A 26194-nucleotide genomic window follows, 5' to 3' on the forward strand; every position below is an offset into this window, starting at 1 on the left:
CTAAGGAACTAGCATCTTGCAGTATGAAAGAGCTGCCAGTCATATGTTCATTAGCACCCGTGTCAATAATCCAATCTGTCAAGGTATTTCCAGAAAATTTACCTGTCATATTCACAACTGGATCATTTGCAGACTGTAATGCATTCCCACTCAACAACTTCAAATTTTCTGCATATTGAGCAGGTGTAAAGAGGGGACCAGGAGCAGAGTTTACTGGCTGCACTTCTCCATTATCCTCATTAGCCATATTAACAGCAGGCTGCCCCTTTTTGGTCTTATATAAGTCCTTGTTGCCTTTCTTATTAAATCCCTTACTCCGTTGCTGCTTATATAATCGATGACCGGGTGGGTATCCAACAAGTTTGTAGCAATTAGCCTTGGTATGTCCAACCCAATTACAGTAGTCACATCTTACCTCATCTTGTTTCATACCATCATTCGGATTTTGTACAGAATAAAATACGGAAGTAGGTGTTTCAATTGAAGACATTGAACGATGTGATTCTTCTTGATATAGAAGATTGAAAGCTCGACCAACTGTCGGTAAGGGAGTCATCATTAAAATATGTCTCCGGATATGAACATAACTATCATTCAAACCCATCAAAAACTGAAGTAGCTTTTGTTGTTGATCATGTTCGACATATTTGCGCGCTGCAGCGCATTCACACGGCGGGAGAGTAACCAAGGAACCATATTCATCCCACAATTGTTTCAGTTTACAGTAATAAGTGGAAATAGTGTTGTTTCCTTGACTCAACCGGCCTATCTCCCTATGAATAGAAAAAATTCTGGAACCATTTACCGTGTCATATTGCTCCTTCAAATCTGCCCAAACTATCGATGCGTCACTCGCATAAACAATGGCTCCAAAGATATCCTTGGACACAGAATTCATGATCCATGATAAAACAAGAGCATTACACCGTTCCCATTGATTCAAGGTAAGGCTCCCCGAAGCAGGGCGTTTGCTTGTACCATCAACGAAAGCAAGTTTATTCTTGGCACGCAACACAATCAACATCGCACGACTCCACACGCCATAATTTTCAACACCGATTAGCTGCTCATTAATGAGATTCATACCTGGAATGTCCGATGCGTGAATGGACAGTGGATCACTAAAATTGGAGAGAGCAGTCATGGATTCCAGGAATTGAAGTAACGATCAAACCAGAAAATGAAAAGAAAAGAAAAAATCAGCAGCAACAATCAGCAATGAATTACTTCGAACAACCAGAACAAAATCGCCGCAGCAAACAATTCGCAATTGAGTGAAATTCACCTCCCAAAGAACGAACAACACTCAAATAAACTGAATCAAGCTGCGATCTCGGGAATTTGTTCCAGGGAAAAAAAATCTGGCTCTAGATACCATGTTAAAAGTAGAGAAGTTTGGAGCCAAAATATTATTGTATTTCATTGAAGACAGTTTTTTAAGTGTTTTTATTAAAAAAAAAAAAGCATAAGTGAAATTTGGATAAATGTTGAAAAGAGCACATTTTTTTAATAAACAGAAGCAGAAGCTAAAAACCAGAAATTCTAACTTCTAAAAAGTTTAAAGTGTTTTTTTAAAACAATTTTTTTAACCAAATATTCCAATTTTTAAGAAAAGCACAATTTTTTTTAAAAAAATTTTTAGTTACGCACTCTATAATTCAAAAAAAAAAAAAAAAAACTACTATCAGAAATGTACCAAGAAAATGTAATTAAAAAAACCCTAAATTATATATATTATTTTTAATTAATTTTGAAACTTTTAACAATATAATTATTTTTTGGAATGCATGGTCCTAACTCCTAATGATACTATGATTTTTGTAAGCAAGAACATGTACAGTAGTTCACTTTCAATTTCCATCTTTTACGTGCAAAATTAATGGAGGAAACGAAAGCTGACACCGCCATTAAAGCAACTCCGGAGTACAATAGCCTCAGCGCCAGAAAAGCCAGATTACAATCAACGCTTGCGGCACTTCTCAATGATCCCATACTCGCCGACGTCCCCAAGAAGCCTACCTTATCCGATGTGGACACTCTCGTCAACTTGGAACTCGGCAGCGCCAAGAGGATCTCTGTCCGTAAATTGGACGGCACTTCTATAGGTATGCCGTGTTGGGATTTGGTCAAGTTGACATTTTGACAAACACTTTGTGGTAAGTCGATTTTCGTAATGGGGAATTGATCTGTGTCGTTCTGTTTGGTTTTGAAGATGTAGCGGTGATGAATTCTGCCACGGTGAAGGACTTGAAACTGGCGATTAAGAAAAAAGTGACTGATACGGAGGAATCAGGAATGGGCCATCGTCACATTTCTTGGTATGTTTCAACTCCGCAGGAGACATCACTCTGTTGATTTGTTAGAAATTCCGTACTCGATCCGTTTAGAAATTCAAAGATTATTATTTGAATTAACAGGAAACATGTGTGGGGGAACTTTTGTCTTTTGCACCACAATGAAAAGTTACTTAACGACGATTCTGCACTCGAGGATTATGGTGTTAGGAACAATTCTCAGGTATTTCATTTTTATAATCTCACAGATTTTTTTACTGAAACATATGATATTGTATATTGCAGCATTTATGTGGCATTTGTGTGCATGAAATCCCACTACAATGTTAAAAAAAAGAAACAAACAAATTGCACCATGATGTCTGCATATGATAAAAGCTTTCTTCGGGTTTTAGTGGTGGTAAGATGATGGTTAATGTGCCAATGCTTATCTGTAGCATTCCCAAGTTAACGTGATGAGATCTTAGCTCCTCTTTGATTGCGTACTTTTTCTGTGATCCAAACATGGGGGTTGTTCAATAATACCTCAAGATACCTCAGCCAGTTTGTTGAGTCGCTTTTGTTCGAAAATTTCCCTCTTGGTGAAAACCATCACCCAAAGTACAGGAACATTACCTGAATCGGTAGTAATTGATAATTCTTTGAAGTCGTGTATTAGTCTTCTAAATTTACTGTTTACTCTTTCAAATCTTGATAATTTCCATGGAGAATCCTTTAGCTTGGTTTATATGTTCTCTCTCTGATGATTACATGTCAAAAGAGTTTGAACTTAAGCTTATTTGTTAGGTTATGATACGGATTATACACATATAAGCGTAACATTAGATTAACTATCCAATAGCTTTTTTCTTCCTTCTTCCTCGATACCAGGCTGATGTGATCTAGAACGTAACTAGCATGTCTTCTTCTTCGCCCCTTTTTTGCCAAATCTTTGAGTGCTTCAATGATGTGATCAAGTCATCAAACAATATCTGCATTCATAAAGCTGGATAGTTTCACATGCCTCGTACTCCCGCGCATTGTTAATTTGTTCACCATCCCTTTCTCATTATCTATCTGTTATTTGTTATTTCTTGTTATACGATGAATGCGAGAATACCATAGAAAATATTTTGTGCCTTCAAATATAGATTTTCGGAGTCATATATTTATGTCAGAAAGAATGAGAATACATGTGTCTCAAGTCCATATACTAACATCAAGTATAAAGTACATAATTGCAATTTCTGAAGTTCCTAAGGCTTCTGTGCAGGTGCACTTCGTTCCATACGTCTTGTCGAGGGCTTCTCGAAAGCATACGAGGAGCCGAAAGCATCGTTTCTTTCACGGTCTAACCAAAAAATTGTGAGCGAGAAACTATAGGGATTGCATAAACGCTATGTGTCATGGACGAGTACGATCAGAAGCTCCCATTTCAGGTTCAGAATTGGACGCGTTGCTGTCTTGCTGTATGAGCGGTTTCGGAAAGTCCAATCGCTCTTCCGAAGCTCCAAGCTAGCTTTCAGTGGTTCCGACTTCCGAACTAGCTGATGCTTAATGATTCGTAGTTGATCAATTAACGACATCATAATCATGTTTAAACATTGCTTTGTTCATAATCGAAACAGAGTCATTGCAATAGTACAAAAACAACATTATGTACGAGTATTATGTTATTTATGTATTTATGTTGGATATTTCTCCTGTGGGTGAAAAAAGAAAATTTAAAATGATTTATAAGGAATTAGAATGAGTTTTACATAGTAACTTGAGTTTAATTAGTTTGTAAATTTAGTTTTGTAAAATGATTATTGATACGCTTGCAAGAATTTACTATACTAGTAACTAGTATGAGCATCTCTAATCATTTTCTATCATGGATGATTTCTCTAAAGTAGATGACATATTATGCGTCAAGCCATCTCCAAACACAAATTTCATTTTGGAAACTACTACAGTGATCCTCCATATTTGAAGGATCGTTAAGCAATAGTGTATGCATTTGGAGGATGATATAAATAACGAAAATTTTATCCTCGAAAAGTGCATTATGACCATTTTTATTATTTATTAAATTTTTGGTCTATTTCATATTTTTTAAAATTATATTAATCCTTTAAATTAAATTTAGTGCTATTTTTTTTATTCTCCTTTTAATTTATTTCAAGTGTTTTATTTTTTAATTAATTTATTGTAATTTTACTATTTGTAAGAAACACCACATGAAAATAATGAACAAGCTTGTGACAAAAAATTACATTACACAGTTTATTAGAAACACTTGTATTAAGTTTGGTTTAACAATATATATATATATAAAATGGTTTGGAATGAAAAAAAAAATGAGAATTTGGTTGCATTCAGAGGACATAAGCGGGAGAAGATTTTTAATCTCTATTTTAGAAGATAGATGATAAAAAATTAAGGCTGTGTTTGATAGCCCGGATTGTGCCTTGATTATTTAATTATCTCCGTTTGATTGGTTTTTAACCATTTCGCTTAAACTCATGGGCCCGTGATAAAGCACTGTATCAGATGGAAAAGGCTTCATTAATAAACCACTTCATATCCCTATTATTAATTTGTTCGATGTGTACAGTGCACCAAAATCAAATTTATTGACTCTTATGCCCTTTGCCGGAAAAAGGAAAATCCCATTATTCAACACCATCATTTCTCCGTCATTTCTCCTGTGCTTCGGTTGGAAGATGATCTGTGTTCATTTTCAAATGTCAATCTTTGTCGACATACAGCTTTCGAAATCGGTTCGTAAAAATGCTTTGCATAAAATGTGTTACGATTTGGGAGGAAAAATGTTTTAGATTTGAAAATACGTGTTTGCAAATGTTCAACGAGAAGGGAAAATACTTACCGGTTCTTCGACACCAGATCTTGGATCTTTGTTTGGAGATGGATTTTTCTTATATCCCAGATCTAAGATTTCACACACAGAAACTTGGGGAGCTTTGATTTTCTCATGTTGAAGAAAGCTATCGTTATGAAAATGGGTCAAGTTTTACTGGTAATCAAAAGGGTAAAATAGTCTTTAAAATTTGGAACATCATTTTATCCCTACATAAAAAAATACTACCAAACAAATACAAAATTTATCCTCATTAAAAATTATCATCACTTTATCCTTACTTCTTGGTATACATTAATAATCTCATCACACCTACCAAGCGCACCCTAAGGATTTTGAGTTGGAGACCGTTCAAATCCTAATACTGTAATTAATAGATTAAAAAGATTTTATAATTATTCAACGCCAATATCTATACTACTTATTAAAGTCAAACACTCATTATTAATTAATTTGATGCAGTTAGAGATGTCAATTTGGGATAGATATGTCGGATTGGCCTGCCCCGTCATACAAAAAAGATGGGTTAGATTGGCAATTTTCCAATTCGCCTAAAAAGTGTGTCGGCTTGCACCGCCCCGCCAAATGGTGGGTTGTGGTGGGTTGCAAGTTAACCCGCCAAAACCCACCAATTTACACGTGAGCCCGCCGGATTGGTCCGTCTCGCCACTTAAAATAGGTGGATTGAGTTGGAGTTTTCCCAACACGCCTTAAAAATGGGCCGGTCTGACCCGCCTAATGATGGATTGTGATGGGTTGTGGGCTGACCGCCCCGCTTTTGACATCTCTAGATGCAGTGGTGAATTTTTTTTTAAAAAAAAAATTTTATTCCAAAAACACCATCTCATATCCAATTATATGTACCATATATTTTCTTTTACATTTAAATTTTTTTATCTTTATCATTTCAAATTTATTTTTTTAAAACATTACTATCTGTGTGACCATAACTGATGGGGCCCACCTCTTGCTCTGTCAAATGGGACAAAAATAAAGTTTCCCCCCAAAGAGGAAGATGCTTGAGAATATTCTATCTGGTTCCCAATCCCAATCTCGCCCCGGATAACACTCGCATACGACTCGAAACTATGGGATATGTTTGGAATTGGGGTTCTGTTTTTAGGACCATTCTCATTCTTCTATTGCCCCTATATATATATATATATATACATTTGCACATTGCAATGATCCATCTCGCACTGATTTGAAAAAAAAAAAGAGTGAAAATGACCACTTCAAACACTAATCATGCTTCCTCTTCTCTTCTCTCCCAATCCCAGCAACAAAATCTCATCAAGAAACTGGGCGTATTCAAGATTCAAGGCACTGACAAAAGAAGACTCCCCATCCTCCGCATCCTAGGAAAACTCTTCCCTGGTAAACTTCACAACACAAATACAATACAACACCCCCATCTTCCATTTTTACATCATCTTTGTAATGATTCGAGTATTAATTATTATTATTCTTAATAGGGAAGCTGGTCGGTGTGGAGGCGTTGAAGAAATTCTTGGAAGCCGAGATATTCCCCGGTCTGAACGGAAGGCGATTCTCGGTCGTGTATGCGCACTCTGGAGTGAACAGAAGCGAAAATTCCCCTGGGATTTTGGCCTTGAAATCCATGTTTGATGCTGTTCCTGCTGGGGTTGCGCAGAACGTGGAAGCTGTTTATTTTCTGCACCCGTCTCTTCAATGCCGCCTCTTTCTTGCCACCTTCGGCCGTCTCCTCTTCTCCGGCGCCGCCGCCGGGTAATTTTCATTGATTTATTCGGCTTTCTTGATTTGATTTTGTTGAAATTATCGACGATTTAAGTTTCCAAGTTGTTGAATTGGTGACAGGTTTTATGGGAAGATGAGATACGTGAATACGTTGAATCTGCTGAGAAACAGCGTGAGATGGGACCAACTGGAGATGCCGGAATTCGTGTACGAATACGATGAAGTGAGGGAAGAAGAGTGTTGTCCCAAGTTGGATTTTGGGCTGGAGAGTGACCATCCCAGACTGGACAGGGCCCCCAGTTTGGACTGGACTGTATCTACCTATTCCATGAGGTCCATCGCTTAGGTATCAATTTGGGCCTACTCGGAGATTGTTGGTTCGGTGAGGCCCAGGTCATGTGGTAGTTAATGTAAATTCAAGCACAGTGACATGTTGGTTTTGCCTTTTCTGGGTTGAGTGAATTTTATTTCATCTATTTGCTCAATTTTTATTTTTTTTTAAATCTCATGTATGGAATTTTCCAATTTACCTAGATAGAATATTACCCTTGAAATAATAAGTAAAAGGCATACTTTTTTTTGGTTTTAAAAAAATCAAATAATATCAAAAAAAGGAAAAAAAAAATTATCTAAATATGAAAGAAGATAGAAATTTTAAATATTTAATAAGTACATGAGCAAACCTTGTTGGGAATGGGGATGCTCAAAAACTAAAAGTGGTGTAAGCCTCTTTGTTTAGTTCAAAATTGCAAGTATCGTTAATGAAATTGCCTTGATTTTCATAAACAACAACTCGATAATATTTGAATATTTTAATGTTACCATCGATTCTAAAGAAATGGTGGCTCGGAGCTATAATATAAAAACTATAACAGAAACTATTCTATTATTTCCTCATTTTCTTGTGATATAATTCTTGGGGTAGAACTGAAACATTATTGCTACAAATAAAAACCCTTAAACAATACTCGACAAGCTTTTACATCACCAGATTCAACAGCACCGTTCAAAATTACAAAGAATAAAAAAAGAAAGAAAATTCGTGTATGCATCAATAAAATGGTCGATCTTTTTTATTCTTACATGCTAAATGGAAACCTATAACAAGGGTTTTTGGCGGTGCAAGGGATCAAAGAGATGAACTCAGACGAGTAAGACTCACTACACCAGAAAGAACGGCCTTGTTTCGTTCTCTGACCTTCACCTGATACAGCACTCTGCACATTTGACAAACATTTTCAGCTTTTATGGTACACAATCAAGGAACAAATAAATAACAGGAGATTAGGTTGTTGAAGAGATGAGATTCGATGAATGTTACCTCAAGCCATCAAGCCACATTTCTGTTACCAAAGTTTCGCCAGGATAGACGTGCAGCAGAAATTTTCCTGATATGTTCTTAATCATATTTTGATCACCGCGACAAATACATTTGATGACGGCTCTGACTGCGAACCCAAGAGAGCAAAGTCCATGCAATATTGGACGAGAAAATCTATAAGCATTACATGTAAAAGAATTAGAAAAAAGTGGAAGGGTCTGTCACAGTATCAAAGGAGTAAAAAACCAGCACGAATCAACACTTGCGTGTTTCTGTTCTATGCATTGATTTCGACTACGATATTTCTCAAGTATCTAGCATTTACTATTTGGTTGTAAGAAGTAAGAACCATCAAAGGTGTCTCGAAACATCATAAAGTTAAAATATAACTTAGCTAATGAACAGCACCCGAGATCTAAAATCCTAATGCCAGTCTCGAAAAAATAGGAGACTGTTAAGCCCAACTATATCTGGGCCACTCTTGTAGTTGTTAATTGTTAAGACCTTATACATGGGTTACTGAAATATAATGGAAGGCATGAAAAAATTTTCCCAAGTTTTACTGTTCTTTTCCGGGGTCATGAGGCAGACCTGAAATTGCCTATTCTCTTCCCAAATTCATATAAATAGCCCTTACACAAGTCTTGAAGAATACTAGAAAAAATTTCGAGGCTAAATCAAGATTTATCAGTTAGAAGACAAACTACCCTGCAATTTCTGCGACCATAGGATCTGAGTGCAATGGATTATAGTCACCAGATAGTCTGTAAAGCAAAGCCTGCATTGTGGAAGTACAGAGTTAAAGAAAAAAGAAACTGTATACTATCAAAAGCAGTTAAATTCACTAAAAAGACTGTCGAATTATGTACAGCTTCAACTATGTAACCTAATAAGTAATCGAGAAGATTAAGAATTAGTAGAATTCAAGGAAAAGTTAACTTTAGATGCAATTTCGAGAAGGGAACTAAACAAGTAACACTTCCAAATTCCTCGGTAATCAGATTATAGAGTTAGTATAAATTACTCCCCTACTATTACTTTTACATTTATGGAAGCTGAGACCACAAGGAAGCGAAAAATATGGATTTTTTGATTTCATGCTATGCGAATTTAGAGCATGATGAGAATGTTATTATTTGGATTGAAAAGGAGGAAATCATATTTAACTGCATGAAAAAGCAAATTAAAATACCTGTGATGGTTGTGTACATTCTTCAAATACAGCAAATGGTTGAGTTTCGGGAATTTTATAAGCCAAGTTCTGGCTGGACGGGTACTTGATAAAGGAGTAAGGTTGGGACGATTTCGAGAAGCCTCCCGCACCTCTTAGATAAACTGCCATCCTGTTGGGTAATATATGGACTTATCTACTGAATGAAAAAAAAGAGAGAGCAAGAGAGAAGGAGACATGTCAATGAAAGATCTCTGCCTTCGTGTAGATGAGATTCATACCGATTCATGCATAGCAACTCGCTGGACTCTTTTTCATAACTCAAAATTTCTACCTCCAGGACTGCTGCCTTACCTACAAGAAAGAAAAATAATCCTTGCTTCATGAAATTCTCCTCCATCCCCGAAAAACTGAATCCCAATCAGCAAAATGCTACAACCTAACATTTAAGCACAGCTTAAGTTTGAGAAATACACAAGTCCTAATTTTATGACTTTCGTTAAGGAATCGAAGCCTATTTTATGACAGGATAGGAATGAAAAGGAAAATTATTATTATTTTATTATCTGCGGAAATCTTTAGTTTGACACAATTATTCTTGATCATACTACAGTCATAGACATTCCATGCAGCTGGTCAATATAAGAAGCAGACCTTTATCGTGCAACCCAGCAACGGATATCTTGTTTAGTAGCTGCATCAATAAATTTGAGATGAAAACTAATGAGCTCAGCAAATGAAAGAAACAAGTTGCTTGAGCTATGGAGAACCATGATAGCAATCGAAAGTTGAAAAACTTACACAACCATGCGATGGGAGGGGTTTGTAAATTTCTATGTATTGTTGTCCATGCAATAGAAGACGTTCATCAAATCTGAAGAACAAGCCAACCAAGACAGACGAATTCACAACAAAGAATATTTCATACAAGTGCTCGTGTATATTTTCAATATGCAGATTTGCTCAGAAAAACAATAGTACTCACTGTAAACCTGGTATTTGAGCTATCCGTGACTGAAGTCCAAAAGAAAATAGAGTCGAAAATGTCGGTAAAACCTACGGGAGTACAAAAAGAATAGATTATCAGTTTCTTGCCTTAGCATCCATAACACAGTTTTATGTGGTGCTTCAGAAGTTTTCCCTTCCAATATTTACAACCTATCTAATTTCTTCTTAACGAGAGGTAAAGTTATTAGCATAATGACACAGTTTTGGCAAGCCAATTAGTGCATAAAAACAATTTCTTTTCAGGATTTAGATTTCAGGTTCAAGTGGGTGTCAAGAATCTCAAGATCAACGTGTGTATCTCATACTTGAAATGACTGCAAGTGGAAACATAATTCCCCTCTTTTCTTCGTTCAAAAGAGATCAATTTATCAATATAAATTTACAATACCAAGCTTTTCAATACCACCACTAAAAGTAAACAAACATAAAAAGCCTGAACACTAAAACTTACAAGAAAATCAGCAAATCGAAAGAGCTCAGTTCAAGTTCAACAGTCCCAAACTAACACTTTACCTCAATAGATTGCTGTCCATCTTGATGATAAACATATTTGAGTTCTTTATCATCCACAGCATCTTTCGAACATGCCCCAACACCAAGTGCATATAGCGCAGCATCCCTTTAATTCAAAACCAACAATGAATTCACCCTACCGTACTTGGGATTAGGACAACAAAAAAATCAGCACTATTGATCTTTTACTCTTACCTTTCAGTGTAAGTGAACGTAGACTGAAGATCGCAATTCAACGCAGCAACAAACGATTAGTTAAACATCAGAGCACACAAAATCGGACCTAAATTAGCGCGGATAAGGTTGGAGCAGTTGATTACCTGGGGAAACTCGAAAGAAATGATTCGCTGAGGATCGAACTCTGATTTTTCAGCCATTATGGAATTTCAGAGGTGGATTATGCAATCAAAAATTGAAAATTTATGCGAAACGGAAGGGGCAAAGAAAAGTAATTATGGGTAAATTATGGGCTCCGAATGAAGGAAGATCAGTTGTAATGGATAATGTTTTGTTCTTCGAGTCCATTTCATAATATTTTGCTTCGTCAACGCAAGCGGCCGCAGACATTTTTTTTAAAAATAAAATAAAATAAAATAAAATAACTTTTTTTTTAAATACAAATAACTTCGAATTTCGAAATTACATCAAGTTACAACACTAAAGAGTAAAATTTGCCCGCATTACCTACTGGACTTGAGCATGAATCCTAAATCTAATCTAATTAAATAAATTAGAAAATCAACCCGCAGTCAGCGGAAATCGAAACTCGTGGTCTCAGGGCCTCAATCTTAACCACTAGGTCAAGACCTCATTGACAAAATAAAATAACTTAAAAAGTTCGTTTGAATACGTACATAAAAAAACGTTTTATAAAAAAGTTTTTTTTTATATAAAATATTTTAAAAATAAATACGGATGACTATTTTATAAACACATTTTAATATTTAAAAAAACATGTGTTTTGATTTCTATCATTTTATTTCATTCTAAAAATACATATAAATTACCGTAAAAAAAATACATATAAATTATTTTAAAAAGCATATTTTTTAAAAATTATACGTCTGTAGCCCACCGCCCCATGATCAATTGTTTTTTTTTTCTCTAAAAAAAATTGTTTTTTTAGTTTTATTAATAATCTATATTAGAATTGAAAATCTCAAATTTAATATGTTTTTGACCTTTCAGAGTACAGTATATATCTACTCTTAACATAAAGTCATTGTTTCGATTTTTATATTATAAAAATAATTGATTGCTATCGAGTTCTATGTTATTTCAGTGATGATAGTCTCCACTAAAATTTCGTCTTACTATCGTACCTTTTTTCATTCCATTTTTTTTATAAGCATAGACTGTCAATCTTTTATTTTGGTTATAAATCTGTAAAATTTCATGTATTTGTGTATATCGATGGTTTGATAAAAGTTTACTATTTATTTATTTTAATTCTAATTCTAGATATTTGGTTAAGCTTTGTAAGCATGTTAAGTACATTTTCAACTAGATTAAGAGAATCGAACCTTGATCGTTCATACAATTATCTATTTTCATCAACTCGGATATCAAGAGATGATTGTCGATTTTTGTTTTCGCAACCTATTTTGTTTGAATAAAATGAAACTGCAAATATTACTACCTTATTTTTATTCTGCAATGATTATTTAGCCTTAGAAATGATAATTTATTCATGAAATGACCTCTCCAATTTCCAAAAGCTGCTACATTTTGTTGACCTCTACAAATTAGTCCAAACAACGAAAGCTCCTTGCATTACATATACGGGTGAGGTTTTTTTGTTGGTGTATTTATTCTTGAAAACAAGGTGATTTTGTTACATTGCTTCCAAAACACTAAATGATGATATTGCTCTTCTGAATAGTGTTAATATAGAAATGTTATTTTAGTTCCTATCTCAGTTTCTTATGTTCACTTTGTAAAAATCACAATTTTTAATAATCATAAAAATACGGTTTTTTTTTTTTTTTTTTTAAAAGAGATATTTGAAATTTAGTGCATTTTTTTTAAGGAGTACAATTGAGAGTAGGGGTGCAAATGAATCGAATCGAGCCGAAAAATGGTAAAATTTTAAGGTTCGAATTCGGCTCGATAAGAGTATATTCGAGTTTGAGCTCGATTCGAAGTTCGATAATTTCAAATATTTTGGCTCGAGCTCGGCTCGAAATGAAGTTCGAGTTCGAGTTCGGCTCGAAATATTCGAACCTATTCGTGAACGATATTATGGTTCGAAATATTCGAAATGTTCAAAAAAAGTTCGAAATGTATATATATTTATTATATAATTATATTATATTAATTAAATATTAAGGTTCGCGAACTATCGAACAGTATAATTTCGGCTAGAGCTCGGCTCGAAAAAAAGTTCGAACATGTTCGAATTCGGCTCGAGTTCGATAAGCTCGAATACGAATTAAATATTTATCGAGCGGACTTGCGAACATTTGCACCCCTAATTGAGAGTCAAGACATGGGAATCTCATACAAGTCTACTGTTAAGAAACAAACTACACTGAAAATTCCATAAAAATCTTAAATGCAAACTCACAATCTTTTATTATACTATAACATATAGTAAAGTTAATAATGACGATGAAAAGGTGCATTCTCCCCTGGCAATGAACAAAAGAATGTGACCTTGAGTTAAGGTCATTACCATAAAGTGTACAAATGCCATAACTTGCATAGCTTCAGTCTTCCAAGAAAATGCCTCTACTTCTTAATTCCCTCTTCTATATATCCATGTAGCAATTTAAACCTCCGGCTGGAAAATTTTCGTTACATTATATGTATCCGGGCTAGTTATATATAGCAAGGGGACGTGTGCGTCGGCCGCTAGCCCTGCCACAAAGAAGTGCATTCTTCGGGATCGGATACTCATCTCTCAACGACGTGGACGTGGTATAGACTCTGAGATAAAACTGCTGCCCCAAGTACTGCCGAGCCCAGAACTCCGATCTCAGATTCCACATTCCGACATTGTCCAGCGCCACGTAAATCGCTGTCCACGACTTAGGATATACCTGCAACACCCCAAATTAACCAATTAGTTTAGAGGTCTGATATATTGTTTCTTTAGCTTTGGACCCAAATATGGACATAGAAATCCATTGAGATGTTGGCTGATCCCTCGAATTCATGAGTCGTTTTCTTCGTACCTGAACCGTGCAACGAGAGACTGCATCACGGAGATTGTACTGGTTCCTACTAGCCGAACTCCATTGCCCTCCATCCATTCTGATCCATTTTTACTTCAAATTAGTGCATGTGACCATATATACTAATGAAAATTTTGTTAAAAAAAAAAAAAGAAGCTCAAAAGCGTTTCCTAAAAGCAATTTCAAACATGTGGACGTGAGTATATATGTGTACATTCTATGTATTAAGGCGCTCACCCTGCTACAAAGAAGGAGTAGCCATTGAGGTGATAGCTCTGCAAGATATCTTCATAATTTTCAAAGACGATTTCGACGAATGACCGATAGTCCGTGTTCAGGACAGAGGTGTCGAGATATATCCCTGCACCATTGGGTGCATCAGATATGCTCCCGACTCGATAAACTCCGCTTGTTTGGTAGTAGTCGGCCAGTTTCAAAGGAGTATCGGCCTGAACAAAGGACACACTGTTGATTGCATATCTTTGCTTGCCATTCACTTGGCCTGCAGAGCTTGCGAGCCTGATGGTTCTCGCCACAGGTATCATGCCGTAATGATACGAGCCTTGTGGATTCGGTCTCGGCCCACTCGCTGTAAGATTAGTCCTGAAACAGTTGTAAGATTTGAGTTTCATCCAAGAAATGTCGCTAGTGTTTGCGACCATTGTAATAAGGGTTATGTTATATGTAAACGGAAGGTTACACGTTGGGTTACACGTTAAACTTGACATTACATAAATATCCTTGATGTATTTTGAAAAGAATTTTTTCAAATAAAGTGGAGGGATAATTTTGTAATTTCATGTAGAATGTGTAACTCAATGTGTAAACTTTTATGTACATTTAGCATTTCTCTTGTAATAAAATATTCATAATAACTTATTTTTAGAGACAGTAAGCCACGAATGACAGGACTTTTTGGCTAGCTTTATCGTTATATATATACCTGAGAGTACGCGCCTGGTTAAGGGACCAATCGATCTCTGTGGTCGGTCCACCGGGTAACGGTCCAGAAGCAGGGGGATTCGAGTTCTCGTATAGGAGAAAACCGGTGGCAACCAGGATAGGAGTGGTGAAACGCGACGAGGCGACTATGTAGTATCCGTAAGGGGGCTGATCCGCGGTGACCAGAACGGACATGCATTGTCCCACATGAATGTCAAGGGAGGAGTAGCTAATTTGCATTGTGTGTGTTCCTTCTACCTCGACCACTTTCATCTTGTGTCCTTGAATCCGGAAATTGAGCGAGTTTTGCAACCCGACGTTGCATAACCTGAGACGGTAGGTCTTCCCTGAGACGATTTTCAGAGTTTAGAATATTTGGATCAAGAGATAGAAATAAAATTCACCGAACAATATTGGTATTATTACCCATAAGTTCAACGTACCCTGTTGAACAGTAAATGTGGTGACATTTGGGCCACGACCATTGAGAAGAATTCCATCTGGAAGAGGTAGTTTTTTGCCCTTGTCAAGAATTGCCTTCAATGCCTGTGCAAAAGAATTGTGAAACGGATCAAAATGCATAACATGATGGCAACTAATATTCATGTCATGCCTCGGCCCAGGCTCGCAAGTGCGCGACTTCACGACGACCTTATAACAATTAGATTTAGCAACTATTTCATATATGTCGTTTTTATGAAAATGATTAATTAAGTTGTTATAAAAGTATTATAAATTTATTTTAAATCTTTAATTTTCTACTGAAGACATGAGTATCACAATTCATATATGTAACATCTTTCTGTACAAAAGTAAATAGTATCACATGTGGCAAGTAATCCCTCCAAATATTTTTAGGTTACGGCGGGATAGGTAATTAACCAAATAAACTAACACGCAGTCTTTTTATGGGCCACTAGGAAAGCTGGAGTAGTGGACAATCCAGATGTAGGTGGCCCAAAAAAGGGAATATGACAAACATTGGGGCCCAATAAGGTTTCATATATGAATTTGAACAATTTTGCCGACACTGAAAATTATTGAAAAGTCCATCACCCAATACACAATTAGTACAGCCCCACACCACCACTGACCAATCATTAATCAAAACAATTAATACTTGCTGAGCACATGCACTACATGTAGGAATTTTGACTTATCAAAGGAGTGGAGCTACTTTGAATGCAAACAAACAAAAAGTAATAACAATTTTGAATAAGTTAGGCACAAACAATTTGATGAATCATGGCCAAAATGTAGATGATTTTTGCTTAAAAAAAATAGGTCAATAGAGTTTTATAGGTACCGTGTGATTGGCCTTGTACCAATCTCCGATGAGTAGAGTGTAATCGTCGGCCGGAGGGTCGAAAGGGACAGGGATCAAAGGCCGGGATAGAATCCGAATGGCTCCAAATCCGCCGGCGGCCTTGTGAAATGCTAGAGATGGGAAGTAAAAGAAACTCCCGATTTGATCTTTCATTTGAAGAATGTATGTGAAGTTCTTTCCCGGTGGAATTGGGCAAGTTGTTCCATACACTCCATCTTCGAATGAATTCCTCCTATTTTGGATCCCATTCCTGCATTTTTTTCCCCAAAAAAAATTTATTTTATTTGGCTAGTACAAATTGTTCAAGATTACATTTTGGATTAATCACATTTTTTTAGAGTGCAAATACAATCTTAATTTAAATTACAAACATATAAAGTAATCGTATCTGCACTACAGAAAGTTAGAGTACAAATGCAATCTTGATCCAAATTAACAAATTAAAAACATATAAATTAACTGTGTTAGCACTACAGACGAGACTTGAGTCTGAACTCAAGACGTACTTATCTCGAACAAATTAATTACAAAAAAAACTACTAAATCTACCTAATTATTAAATCAAAAAAACTACCAACGATCAACAAAAATCAAACATAAGATCCTTTGGTATCAGGGTCTCAATCTAAGTCATTGGGCTAGGGCCTTATCGGTGGATTAATCACATTTGTTAATACTATATCTTGGTTTTTTGTTAAGTTGATTTTTTGATTGATTAATTAGGAGATAGTACCGCATGTTTATGCTAAAAGATTATTCTATCTCTATATTTTCACTTGAACATCAAAAGAATTTTGTCTGTCGCTCAAAATTCGACAACTTTAGTGTGCTATGTATATAATCAAAATTTCAAGTAATAGGCCAAAGGATAAATCCAAAAATTTGACTCGTTAGCTCATTTTAATTTTCTGGCAGCGCACAAGTGATGTGTGTTGTATAGCTGTGAAGCATATAAATGCAATTGGAGACAAGGCAGGGGATCGAGTTTGTTGATAAACTTTATGATGTACAACCCATGTGTATGGGTATGGCTTCTTCATTTATTTTACGTACGTGAGTTCATTTCAATTCCCACCATTAAAAATCCGCACAAGTTTTTAATTTGGTTATATTTCTCCTTTAATTCGGTTGGTGCTATGCTATTAATTAAGCTACAAGTGCAATAAAATATTTTGAATAAATTAAAGAAAAAAAAAAAAGAGCCCATCAAATTTGGTCCAATATGCGCTCGGGTAGGTAGAATACATTTGATAGTCGATGTTTGCTTTATTACAACAAGAATATACATGATACACAACACACATGGTATCCTCCTCGGTCCTGGTACCCTTTGAATTTTGCAAGTATTATCAAATCGGTGAGTCTATGTTACGTCGACCTAACGGTTTAGTACATGCCATCTGCAGGGATGTTCTGCGGGTGACGTGTAACCACATGATTGGTCAAAAATAATGAGTCTCATGTGGGGCCCACTGATTTTGGCCAATCATTAGCCGCCACGTCACCCGCAGAACACTACCTTGCGGGTAGCGTCTACTCAACCCGACCTTAACATGGTTTTGAATAAAATATTCGCACAAACATTTCATTTCATAACGAAGAATATGTGGTCCATTAGTATATTTTAAAAAAATCTACAACAAAATGAATATCCAAACATCTTATGCAAACAGATCAGTTCTACTCTAGACGTAACATAAACTTACTCCATCAAATCCATGACTTTTATTTGTTAAAAAAAAAAAAACACCTCCTGGACTTTTTTTGAGTGTCAACCTACTCGCCATTTGGACTTATTTACTGCATAAAGTTAACCCAAGTGCGTTTTAATGAAAAATAAACGCGGAGCAACTCCCGTTGGTATATTATAAAATTATTACCGTAAGATTTAATTTATATATATAGTTTTTTTAAAAAAAATTCCAACTTATTATTTCAACTTTTTATGCATGTATAAAAAAAACTCACACTACAAAACTTGAATCGTATATATTTTCCCTAGCTAGTTAGATTTATTGAATCAACTTATCAGGCAAAAGGCTATAATGGGAGGTTGATGTCTACGCTATAAACTGGCTCAATTTTCAAACATATAAAAAATAATAATAATAATAATAATAAAGGGAAAAGAAATGATCAAGGAAGAAGAAAGAACTAGAGGAAGAGGTTGATACCAGTGGATGAGAAAAGGCTCGTCTAAACTGTTGAACACATTGACAATAATATTATCATTGGTGACGCAGTAAATCTCAGGACCTGGGAATTTCCCATTTATCAATATAGCCTACACAAAATCAAAATCCCCATACAAACATTAATATACATCAACATATATATATATATATTCATGATGCAAACACACACTTGAAGTTATAATATTAATCCATTATCTTTACAAAAGTGCGAATTAAACCCCGAACCTGTTGGGGGACACCGAGGGGATAAATGGTGCCATAAGTGACATTCCATGTGAAGAATCTGTAGGGGTTTTCCGCGGCGGCAACAGCGAAAAGAAGAGACAAGAGAGCTAATCTCAGCTGCATTATGTATCTTTTTATTGATTTTTCAGAGATTTTGTGTTGCAGATATATATAGTCGAAGAAACAAATGGAAATTAATTAGAAGGGTGTGTTGTGGGAGAGGTTTGTTACTTGTTAGATTGGTGTTAAGTGTACATATAAATGAGGAAAGTGGAAGATGGGGTATGACTTGTTGAACTCAAGTGCGGTCCAGATACATGTGTAGCGGCTTCGAATAAAAAGTCAAGCGCGTGAAGGGAGGTAAAAAGGATAAACAAGTAAAACAAACATGTTATATTTCAAGATAGTCGACCCACGATGCATTGTATAACATGAAAAATTACGTGTGTCTCACGATCATTTGATCAAGTAGTATTGGGTTATTGCCTCAATGCTCAGACTTGGAGACCGATCGAGAAGATGCAGAATATGGATGTGATATATATCGTTGGGTCATTTGTTGTGGATGGATGAGTGTGGGACTTGTACAATTTAAGACAACAGTACTATTTGATCAAGATTAAGCGAGAATTAGTAAAATGACAATTTAGTCAAAAAATGGGTAAAAAAAATTCAAAATTATGATTGACTTTACTGTGCAGTTAATAATGAAAAAGTGCTAGCTTTTAGTTCCAGTTTTAATATTATAAGCATTAATTAATATTTTTAATAAAATGAGCTATTATTACACTTTGAGATTGTTTTCAAATTACAATCTGAAAGTTTTCATATATATCTCAAAAACTCTTGGACTATTCATCCCCCGACCCGAACACCCCCCCCCCCCCCAATTATAATAAAATTCTGCATTAATGTTCTGGAATTCATTATATATATGTGTCTATATTATTTTGTTCGAGACAATTAAAATTATACGAAAATAAAATGAATATATATTTTATCTCATAAATTTAAATTTGATTAACCATAACCAAAATTGTAATACGTACTTAATCTTTAACCTCGATATTCCACACTTTTTAAAATCCTGGTTAATTTAAGGTAAATAGGAAGTCGTGAGAAAAATAAATCATGTCGCGTTATATAATATCACATGTTCCAAAATATTGAACATTTTGGTACCGTTTGGTTCGATGATAGGATAAATAGTATTTGGATAAGTAATATAATATAATATAAAATAAATAAAAATAATAGTTAATATAGTATTTGATTTGATTGATAGATTATAGTTTATGTGATTTGATTGATTGAATTTTATATAAAAATGATAAATTATCATTTTGCTCTTTTTAAAAATAAATAAAATATGAATAATATTATTTATAAGGATAATATAGTAATTTAAATTTAATGATTTGATTGATATAAAATAAATGATTAATGATTTGATTGATGTAAAATAAATAATTAATAGATAGATAAATAGTATAACGAGAAGAACGAATGATTAGATAGGACAAGTTATACAAGTATTATTTGTACTTGTACCAAACAAACCCAAATGGTTAGTATGAATAAACATGCATATACATACACATCATAGGATAGGATTAGAGCTGACATACCGTACCAAAATACCGGAATTTTGGCATATCGTACCGATATTTTTTCGATATACCAAATTTTTTCGGTATCTATATAGTATCAATATGGATTTTTTTCGTACCAAAGTTTCGGAATTTTACTATCGGTATCGGTATGAATTTTTTTCATACCAATGTTTGTAGTAAGGTATACCGAAAAACCACCCCTAGATGAGATAGGATATGAGAAAATTTGTTGGCAAGACTTGAGGATTATTTGAGAGAGCTTTTAATTTTGAAGTAATTTTTAGAGTTTCATTTTTGTCACCAGACCAAAAGATGTTTGACGAGATATTTTACAGTTACTATTATTTGGTATGAAATTCGAATATATTGGGCAAATCTGTTTATTAATAATTTTCTTAACATTGAACTTCCTATTTACGTATAGCTAGCTTTACTCAAGATTCAAGAATGTGTCCAAGACGACAAAATAATATGGCTAAAAAGAAAAAGAAAAACTTCATACATGGTCGAGGTGATCGGGCTCATAATGAGTACAAAGGGGGCCTATGGGCTATGGTCTCCCATATGCATTGTCTTTTTTCCCCAAAAAAATGTATTTCAAACGTAAGATTTAAGTGTTAGATGAAATATGAATCATAAATTATAGAGGGGATTTTAGAGAAGTCATCGTTCTAATTTTTTCCTGGTACGTAGAAAGATATATTTTTATGTTGTATCTTGATTTTATTATTATTATTATTATTATTATTATTATTATTATTATTATTATTATTATTATTTTTATTATTATTATTATATATACCATAATTATTAAATTTTACCAGGATTTTGAATGTCGTTCGTTCTTGGAACAAAGGTGAAAAGTTTTAGATTCAAAATCAGTCTTTTATACGACTAATTAACAGTACTAATCAGAATGATCAACAGTGAAAATTTACGCTTCTTTATTTCATTTCACGTGGTGAATTAACTACCATGCACTTAACTGCCTACATATTTTTGTCTTCCATTAATTCCTAGCAGCGGCAAATACCACGTGAGATTAGTAAATTTGTAATAATATTAATTTCACCCCGGAGAAATATTAGGTGAGTCTAATCACATTTCTTCACAAGAGAACTTTAGCTCTTTTTTTTTTTTTTTTTTACAACCAATGACTCATTCTTTATTTGCTGAAAACTTCATCTTTTTTAGAATATTACATAGAACATAAATTTTTTTTATTAATCTATTTGAATATGATGGTTATTGTATAATTTGTAATATTTGAACAAGTTTCTTGGCCCGTGATATATCAAGTTATCTTTGTATATGTGTTTCGAGCCATGCATGGGTTGTCCGTGTACATAAATTACTCGTTATGATATGCCCCAAATTTCAAAGCTAGATTGGCAATATTCGATAAAAGTGTAATCACGTGACTTGGTAATTATATTCCAAAGTAATTGTTCAGATTGGAAAGATTGTAAAATTAGAATCAAGTAAGAGATTAATTTTGTCACCATCAAAACATTATATATAACACAATGGCCTTCAATCTATTTTTAAGATATCTCTAATATATCTAATGACTCATGATTTGTGACGTTAACATTATAACATTAATTATATGCATATATTGATATATATAAGTCAACGAAAATATGATTTGATTAATATCCTAATGGTAATATCTCATTAAAGAAAGACAATGTATTCTATTTCATGTTTCCATCAAGTTAGTCGATCTCCTGATCTATTTTTATTCAATTCCCCAAAATTTCCGTTTATCCTCTTCTTGTTTTACAGCGTGGTTCATGGTGGAAAGTAGTGGGAAGCCATATAATTAAGGTGAGAAGAAAAATTTTAGGTCCAGGATATGTATTTAGAAAATGTTTTTATAAAAGTATTTTTTAAAAAAACTTTAAAATATTATAAAATTGTTTTAATAATAAATATGTGTTTGAACAACTGTTTTATATATAAAATAGTATTTTTAAAAGTGTAATAGTAGTACGTTTTGATTTTCGTCATTGCGTTCAATTAAAAAAACATCAAATTGTTATTTAAAACTGTACTTGTAGAAGCATAGAACATTTTCTTAAAAATATTTTTCAAAAATATTCTACTAAAATCTTCTCCAAACACATGCTTTAAATTTTTTTACTTATAAAATACTAAAAATATTTTTAAAATACTCGGTTTGAACGAAGGAGAATAAAATCAGTTCACCAATGTCACCCCACTCAAATTCTTTCCCAAATCAAATTTCCTTTCGGTCGCTAGCGTATATTAAAAAGGAACAGATGGACGAAAGCGCCGTAATCCACTTGAATTTGTGAAAACGTGAAGTTTTGGCAAAAAATGTACCCACCACCACTCCAAATCATTATCACAATTTTGTAATTTTGGGAGTGCATGTGCCGTGATTACAGATCATTGAATGATGCAATAATTAAATTGCCACTCCATATATCACTTTATTATTATTTTATATAATAAAGTTTACCAAAACATTGAGTTCATAATGTGGAACCAACCAAACACCGCGTCAATCCAACTATGTTCAAGAATTGCAATAAAACATAATAATAATGATAAATCATCAAGAAAGGCTTCCAGAAACAACAAGATTTTGCTAATCCCACCAAGTGGAAACAAATTCCACATTCAAAAACCTTTGCCAGTTGTTCTTGGATGGAAGCATTGTCACCCACTCAACGACTTGAAGTCAAAGGGGAAACATAGCCAAATGATCAAACAACTAGTGTCAAATTCTATCTGAGGACGAGGGATGATCCAAACTGAGACGGAGCCATGGGGGCCAACGGTTGCACTCGTCAACCCTCAACTTTATCTTATCTATATAGTAGATCCTTTTACTAAATGATTTATCAACGTCTCCCCCTCTCGTCCAATAAAACATCATTTTCGTCTCTCTTCATTGAATTTCCTGGCTCCGTCCCTGAGTCCAAAGATTTCCCGCGCCCGTCTACGGCTCGTGACTTGTCCATATATGCGTAGGACACAACGTAGTCACTGAATGCACAAGCAATACTATACAGAAAGCAATGACATGGAATGGATAGCTTCAACAAATCGGCATACATCATCTATGAATGATGAACGTTAGCAAGTTAAACGTATATCTGGATGGTCTAGATCACATCATAAGATCAAATCATTTGATCTGCTGTTTGATTTGGTCCGTCCAGATCAAGTCAGGGCAGTTATCCTGCGAGTAGCATGTACTGATCCGCTGCCAGGCTCGAGGCTTAATGAGGCTCCGCAACTGTATTACTTACAGCACATTAAAAGCTGGAGGCATTTCTTAAATGCACCTTAAATTGAAGTACAGTAAATTCAAGAAAAGATACAAGATTTGTCATCATTTACTTTTATCAGCAGATTAACAAGTATTTGTTACTCTAGCTTCCACAAACTATGTGCAAAATGCAAAATTGGCATTGAACTTGTGAACACAATTTCTAAGCCATCTGTGTCGAAGAAATCCCACAATCAAAAGATCAAGAATCCAATCTCATTGCTACATTGAAGTTGTTAATTGAGCACCAATTTGATGAGCAAAGCCATGAAATTACAAACTAGATTAAACATGAAACCATTGCTGCAACAATGACCTTCCAAGCTTGATAAAAATGCAATTCAGGGCTCCATTTCTCATCCAAGAAAGTCACCCATTTTACCGAATAAGACAGTAACACTAAAGAATTTATAATGAAAATTAAATCAGTTACTTTCATCCCCGAACAGGGTGCGAAGCCTGGCGGCGAAAGCGCCGGTGGGCTCGGCGGCGGCTTCGGCGAGGAGGCTTTGCTTGATCTGATTCATACGGGATTTGAGGCCCTTTTGTTCTTCTTCTAGTGAGGCGATGTCCCCTCTAAGTTCGTGAATGCGATACTTTTGGGTAAGAGACTTGGCGCTTAGCAGAAGTATTCCTGTCATCACGAAGAATTGAACGAAGCTTTGCTTTCTCTCCATGGCGGCCTTGAAAAACCCGAGCGGCCTTCCGCCACCGCTAGGGCTTGGTCCGCCGCCGCTGCCGGCCGCCGAGGATGCCATGACTAAACTGATCTGAATCCACTCGTCTGTCGACTTGGGTGCGAAATTGGGGGTGAAAGCAACTGGGAAATGTTTGGGCCTCACTACTAAGCCCAATTTCATTCGGACCTAATATTCAAACGGGGCGTCATTTTGGGCTGGCACCAAATTAGTTTTTCAAGTTGTTTTGAATAATATTCAATATTTTTAGAATCATTAAATTTGAACTAAACTCGAATACGTTTGAAATTTTTTAAAAAAGAAAAAAAAAATTCATAGTCTGCAATTGTGATCATTAGATTTTGATATTTTGTAATATAATGTAATATAATTAAAAATATATATTTGGGTTTTTATTTTGAGCAATAGTCAAATAACTCACAAACATATTCGAATTTAATTATGAGTTGAGCTCAACTCGAGCTGAATTCGAGAAAAACAAATGTTATTCCGAGATGTGAATAGCACTCAAATCCGAAATCGGGTCATAAATTTTCTTGCACAAAAATTATTTTGAAACAGCTTCGTAAGTCAATTTCGTGAGACAAATTTTTATTTGGGTCACTCATGTAAAAGTATTATTTTTTATGTCGAATGTATTATTTTTTATAATAAATATGAATTGACTCGTCTCACAAAAAACCTACTCATTTTCTTGATATATTCGATTTGCCACTCGATTTATGTATATCACCCACTTAAAAGATGCATCATTTCTCATATGCTAGACTAGTTTTTAAATATATTTTCATTATTTAAAAATTAATCTTAATTGATATTAAAATTTTCATACTTATACTATTTAGAATTATTCAATTAATTTAATTTAAACAAGCAAAATATGATATAATATTTATTTTTAATCATTAGTATTCATAAATTAATTGTACGAAATTAAATTGATCTCTCATGATATAATAAACTTATTACGGTAAATTAACAACTGAATTGGTATTTATACTATCTTACTTAATTTGAAATCACATTTGTATGTTCTTCTATTATCAATTTAATACTTTACTGTAACACTTAATTAAAACAATATTTAAGTTGATCATTTAAATAAATTGATGAAGACAGAATGATATACGGATATAATTTAAAAAAATAATATAGACATTTGCTAAAATAAAAAATCGCGGTAAATAAAATGGTATAAAAGTATATTTCTTTCCGATCCTAAACCTTGAAGTACGTAATTGAAGATAAATTTGTGTTTGGTACGTACAAAGTTGTTAATAATTAAATTTATATATGCTGAAATATGATTATTATTAAATAATTTGTCGCCACCCCCTGTACGTAATATCTCCCATGTTTAATTAATTTGTCATTTTACGCAGAGGGTGGAGTATTTGAGCTGGCCGGAACGATTATTATTTTTTAATATAATATTCTCTTAACGTAATTAACTTTTAGTTGAGACAAAGAAACATGAAAAAACAATCAAATGAATCCTCTGTCTATCTCCAGACTTGAGAAATCCTGTCCGTTGGTTTTGTCTCCCGCATGGATTATTCAAGAATGATAGCAGATTTGCGCATTTGCGATTAGTACCATGAATGATCATCATGTGACCGTACACTTCACCGTAAACAAAATCCATCACAAATTTTTTTAAAGCTTCTCCAGTTTTTTTTTTTACTCACGATATGTGAATTGTAATATTACATGGCGAAATAAAGATCATCCGATTTTAAAAACGCTGATTTGAAATTTTAGAACGACTTTGAATATGAGAGAATATATGATTCAATGATTCAGAACGAGTTTGAATACAATAGTTCTGGCTTAAAAAAATAAAAGT

The 26194-nt window shown here is 34.4% G+C and overlaps 5 protein-coding genes across 5 annotated transcripts; 2 read left to right on the top strand and 3 right to left on the bottom strand.

Annotated features, from left to right (window-relative positions):
• The first annotated feature begins 1818 nt into the window (after window positions 1–1818).
• Window positions 1819–3991, top strand: LOC140875982 (U11/U12 small nuclear ribonucleoprotein 25 kDa protein). The gene is made up of 4 exons (XM_073279817.1): window positions 1819–2105; window positions 2213–2318; window positions 2418–2517; window positions 3547–3991. Exons 1-4 carry the CDS (start codon window positions 1880–1882, stop codon window positions 3640–3642), a joined length of 528 nt encoding a protein of 175 aa, XP_073135918.1. The 5' UTR covers window positions 1819–1879; the 3' UTR covers window positions 3643–3991.
• A 2261-nt stretch (window positions 3992–6252) lies between these two features.
• On the top strand, window positions 6253–7362 carry LOC140876316 (uncharacterized). Its single transcript, XM_073280253.1, has 3 exons — window positions 6253–6513; window positions 6612–6885; window positions 6976–7362. Exons 1-3 carry the CDS (start codon window positions 6363–6365, stop codon window positions 7199–7201), a joined length of 651 nt encoding a protein of 216 aa, XP_073136354.1. The 5' UTR covers window positions 6253–6362; the 3' UTR covers window positions 7202–7362.
• A 360-nt stretch (window positions 7363–7722) lies between these two features.
• Window positions 7723–11364, bottom strand: LOC140889158 (enoyl-CoA hydratase 2, peroxisomal). The gene is made up of 11 exons (XM_073296867.1): window positions 11189–11364; window positions 11064–11086; window positions 10869–10974; window positions 10333–10403; window positions 10149–10221; window positions 10002–10041; window positions 9629–9701; window positions 9369–9519; window positions 8884–8954; window positions 8177–8350; window positions 7723–8072 (listed from the first exon to the last, which is right to left on the bottom strand). The coding sequence occupies exons 1-11, from the start codon at window positions 11243–11245 to the stop codon at window positions 7985–7987; spliced, it is 927 nt and encodes a 308-aa protein (XP_073152968.1). The 5' UTR covers window positions 11246–11364; the 3' UTR covers window positions 7723–7984.
• A 1978-nt stretch (window positions 11365–13342) lies between these two features.
• LOC140876719 (L-ascorbate oxidase homolog) lies at window positions 13343–18976 on the bottom strand. Its single transcript, XM_073280511.1, has 8 exons — window positions 18734–18976; window positions 18488–18597; window positions 16293–16563; window positions 15430–15532; window positions 14988–15333; window positions 14282–14647; window positions 14045–14123; window positions 13343–13909 (listed from the first exon to the last, which is right to left on the bottom strand). Exons 1-8 carry the CDS (start codon window positions 18854–18856, stop codon window positions 13685–13687), a joined length of 1623 nt encoding a protein of 540 aa, XP_073136612.1. The 5' UTR covers window positions 18857–18976; the 3' UTR covers window positions 13343–13684.
• A 4849-nt stretch (window positions 18977–23825) lies between these two features.
• LOC140875954 (uncharacterized) lies at window positions 23826–24452 on the bottom strand. Its single transcript, XM_073279787.1, has one exon. It carries the CDS (start codon window positions 24406–24408, stop codon window positions 24076–24078), a length of 333 nt encoding a protein of 110 aa, XP_073135888.1. The 5' UTR covers window positions 24409–24452; the 3' UTR covers window positions 23826–24075.
• Between the last annotated feature and the right edge of the window lie 1742 nt (window positions 24453–26194).

The sequence above is a fragment of the Henckelia pumila genome, chromosome 1, assembly GCF_033568475.1.
Source record: "Henckelia pumila isolate YLH828 chromosome 1, ASM3356847v2, whole genome shotgun sequence".
In the NCBI taxonomy this organism is placed as follows: domain Eukaryota; kingdom Viridiplantae; phylum Streptophyta; class Magnoliopsida; order Lamiales; family Gesneriaceae; genus Henckelia; species Henckelia pumila.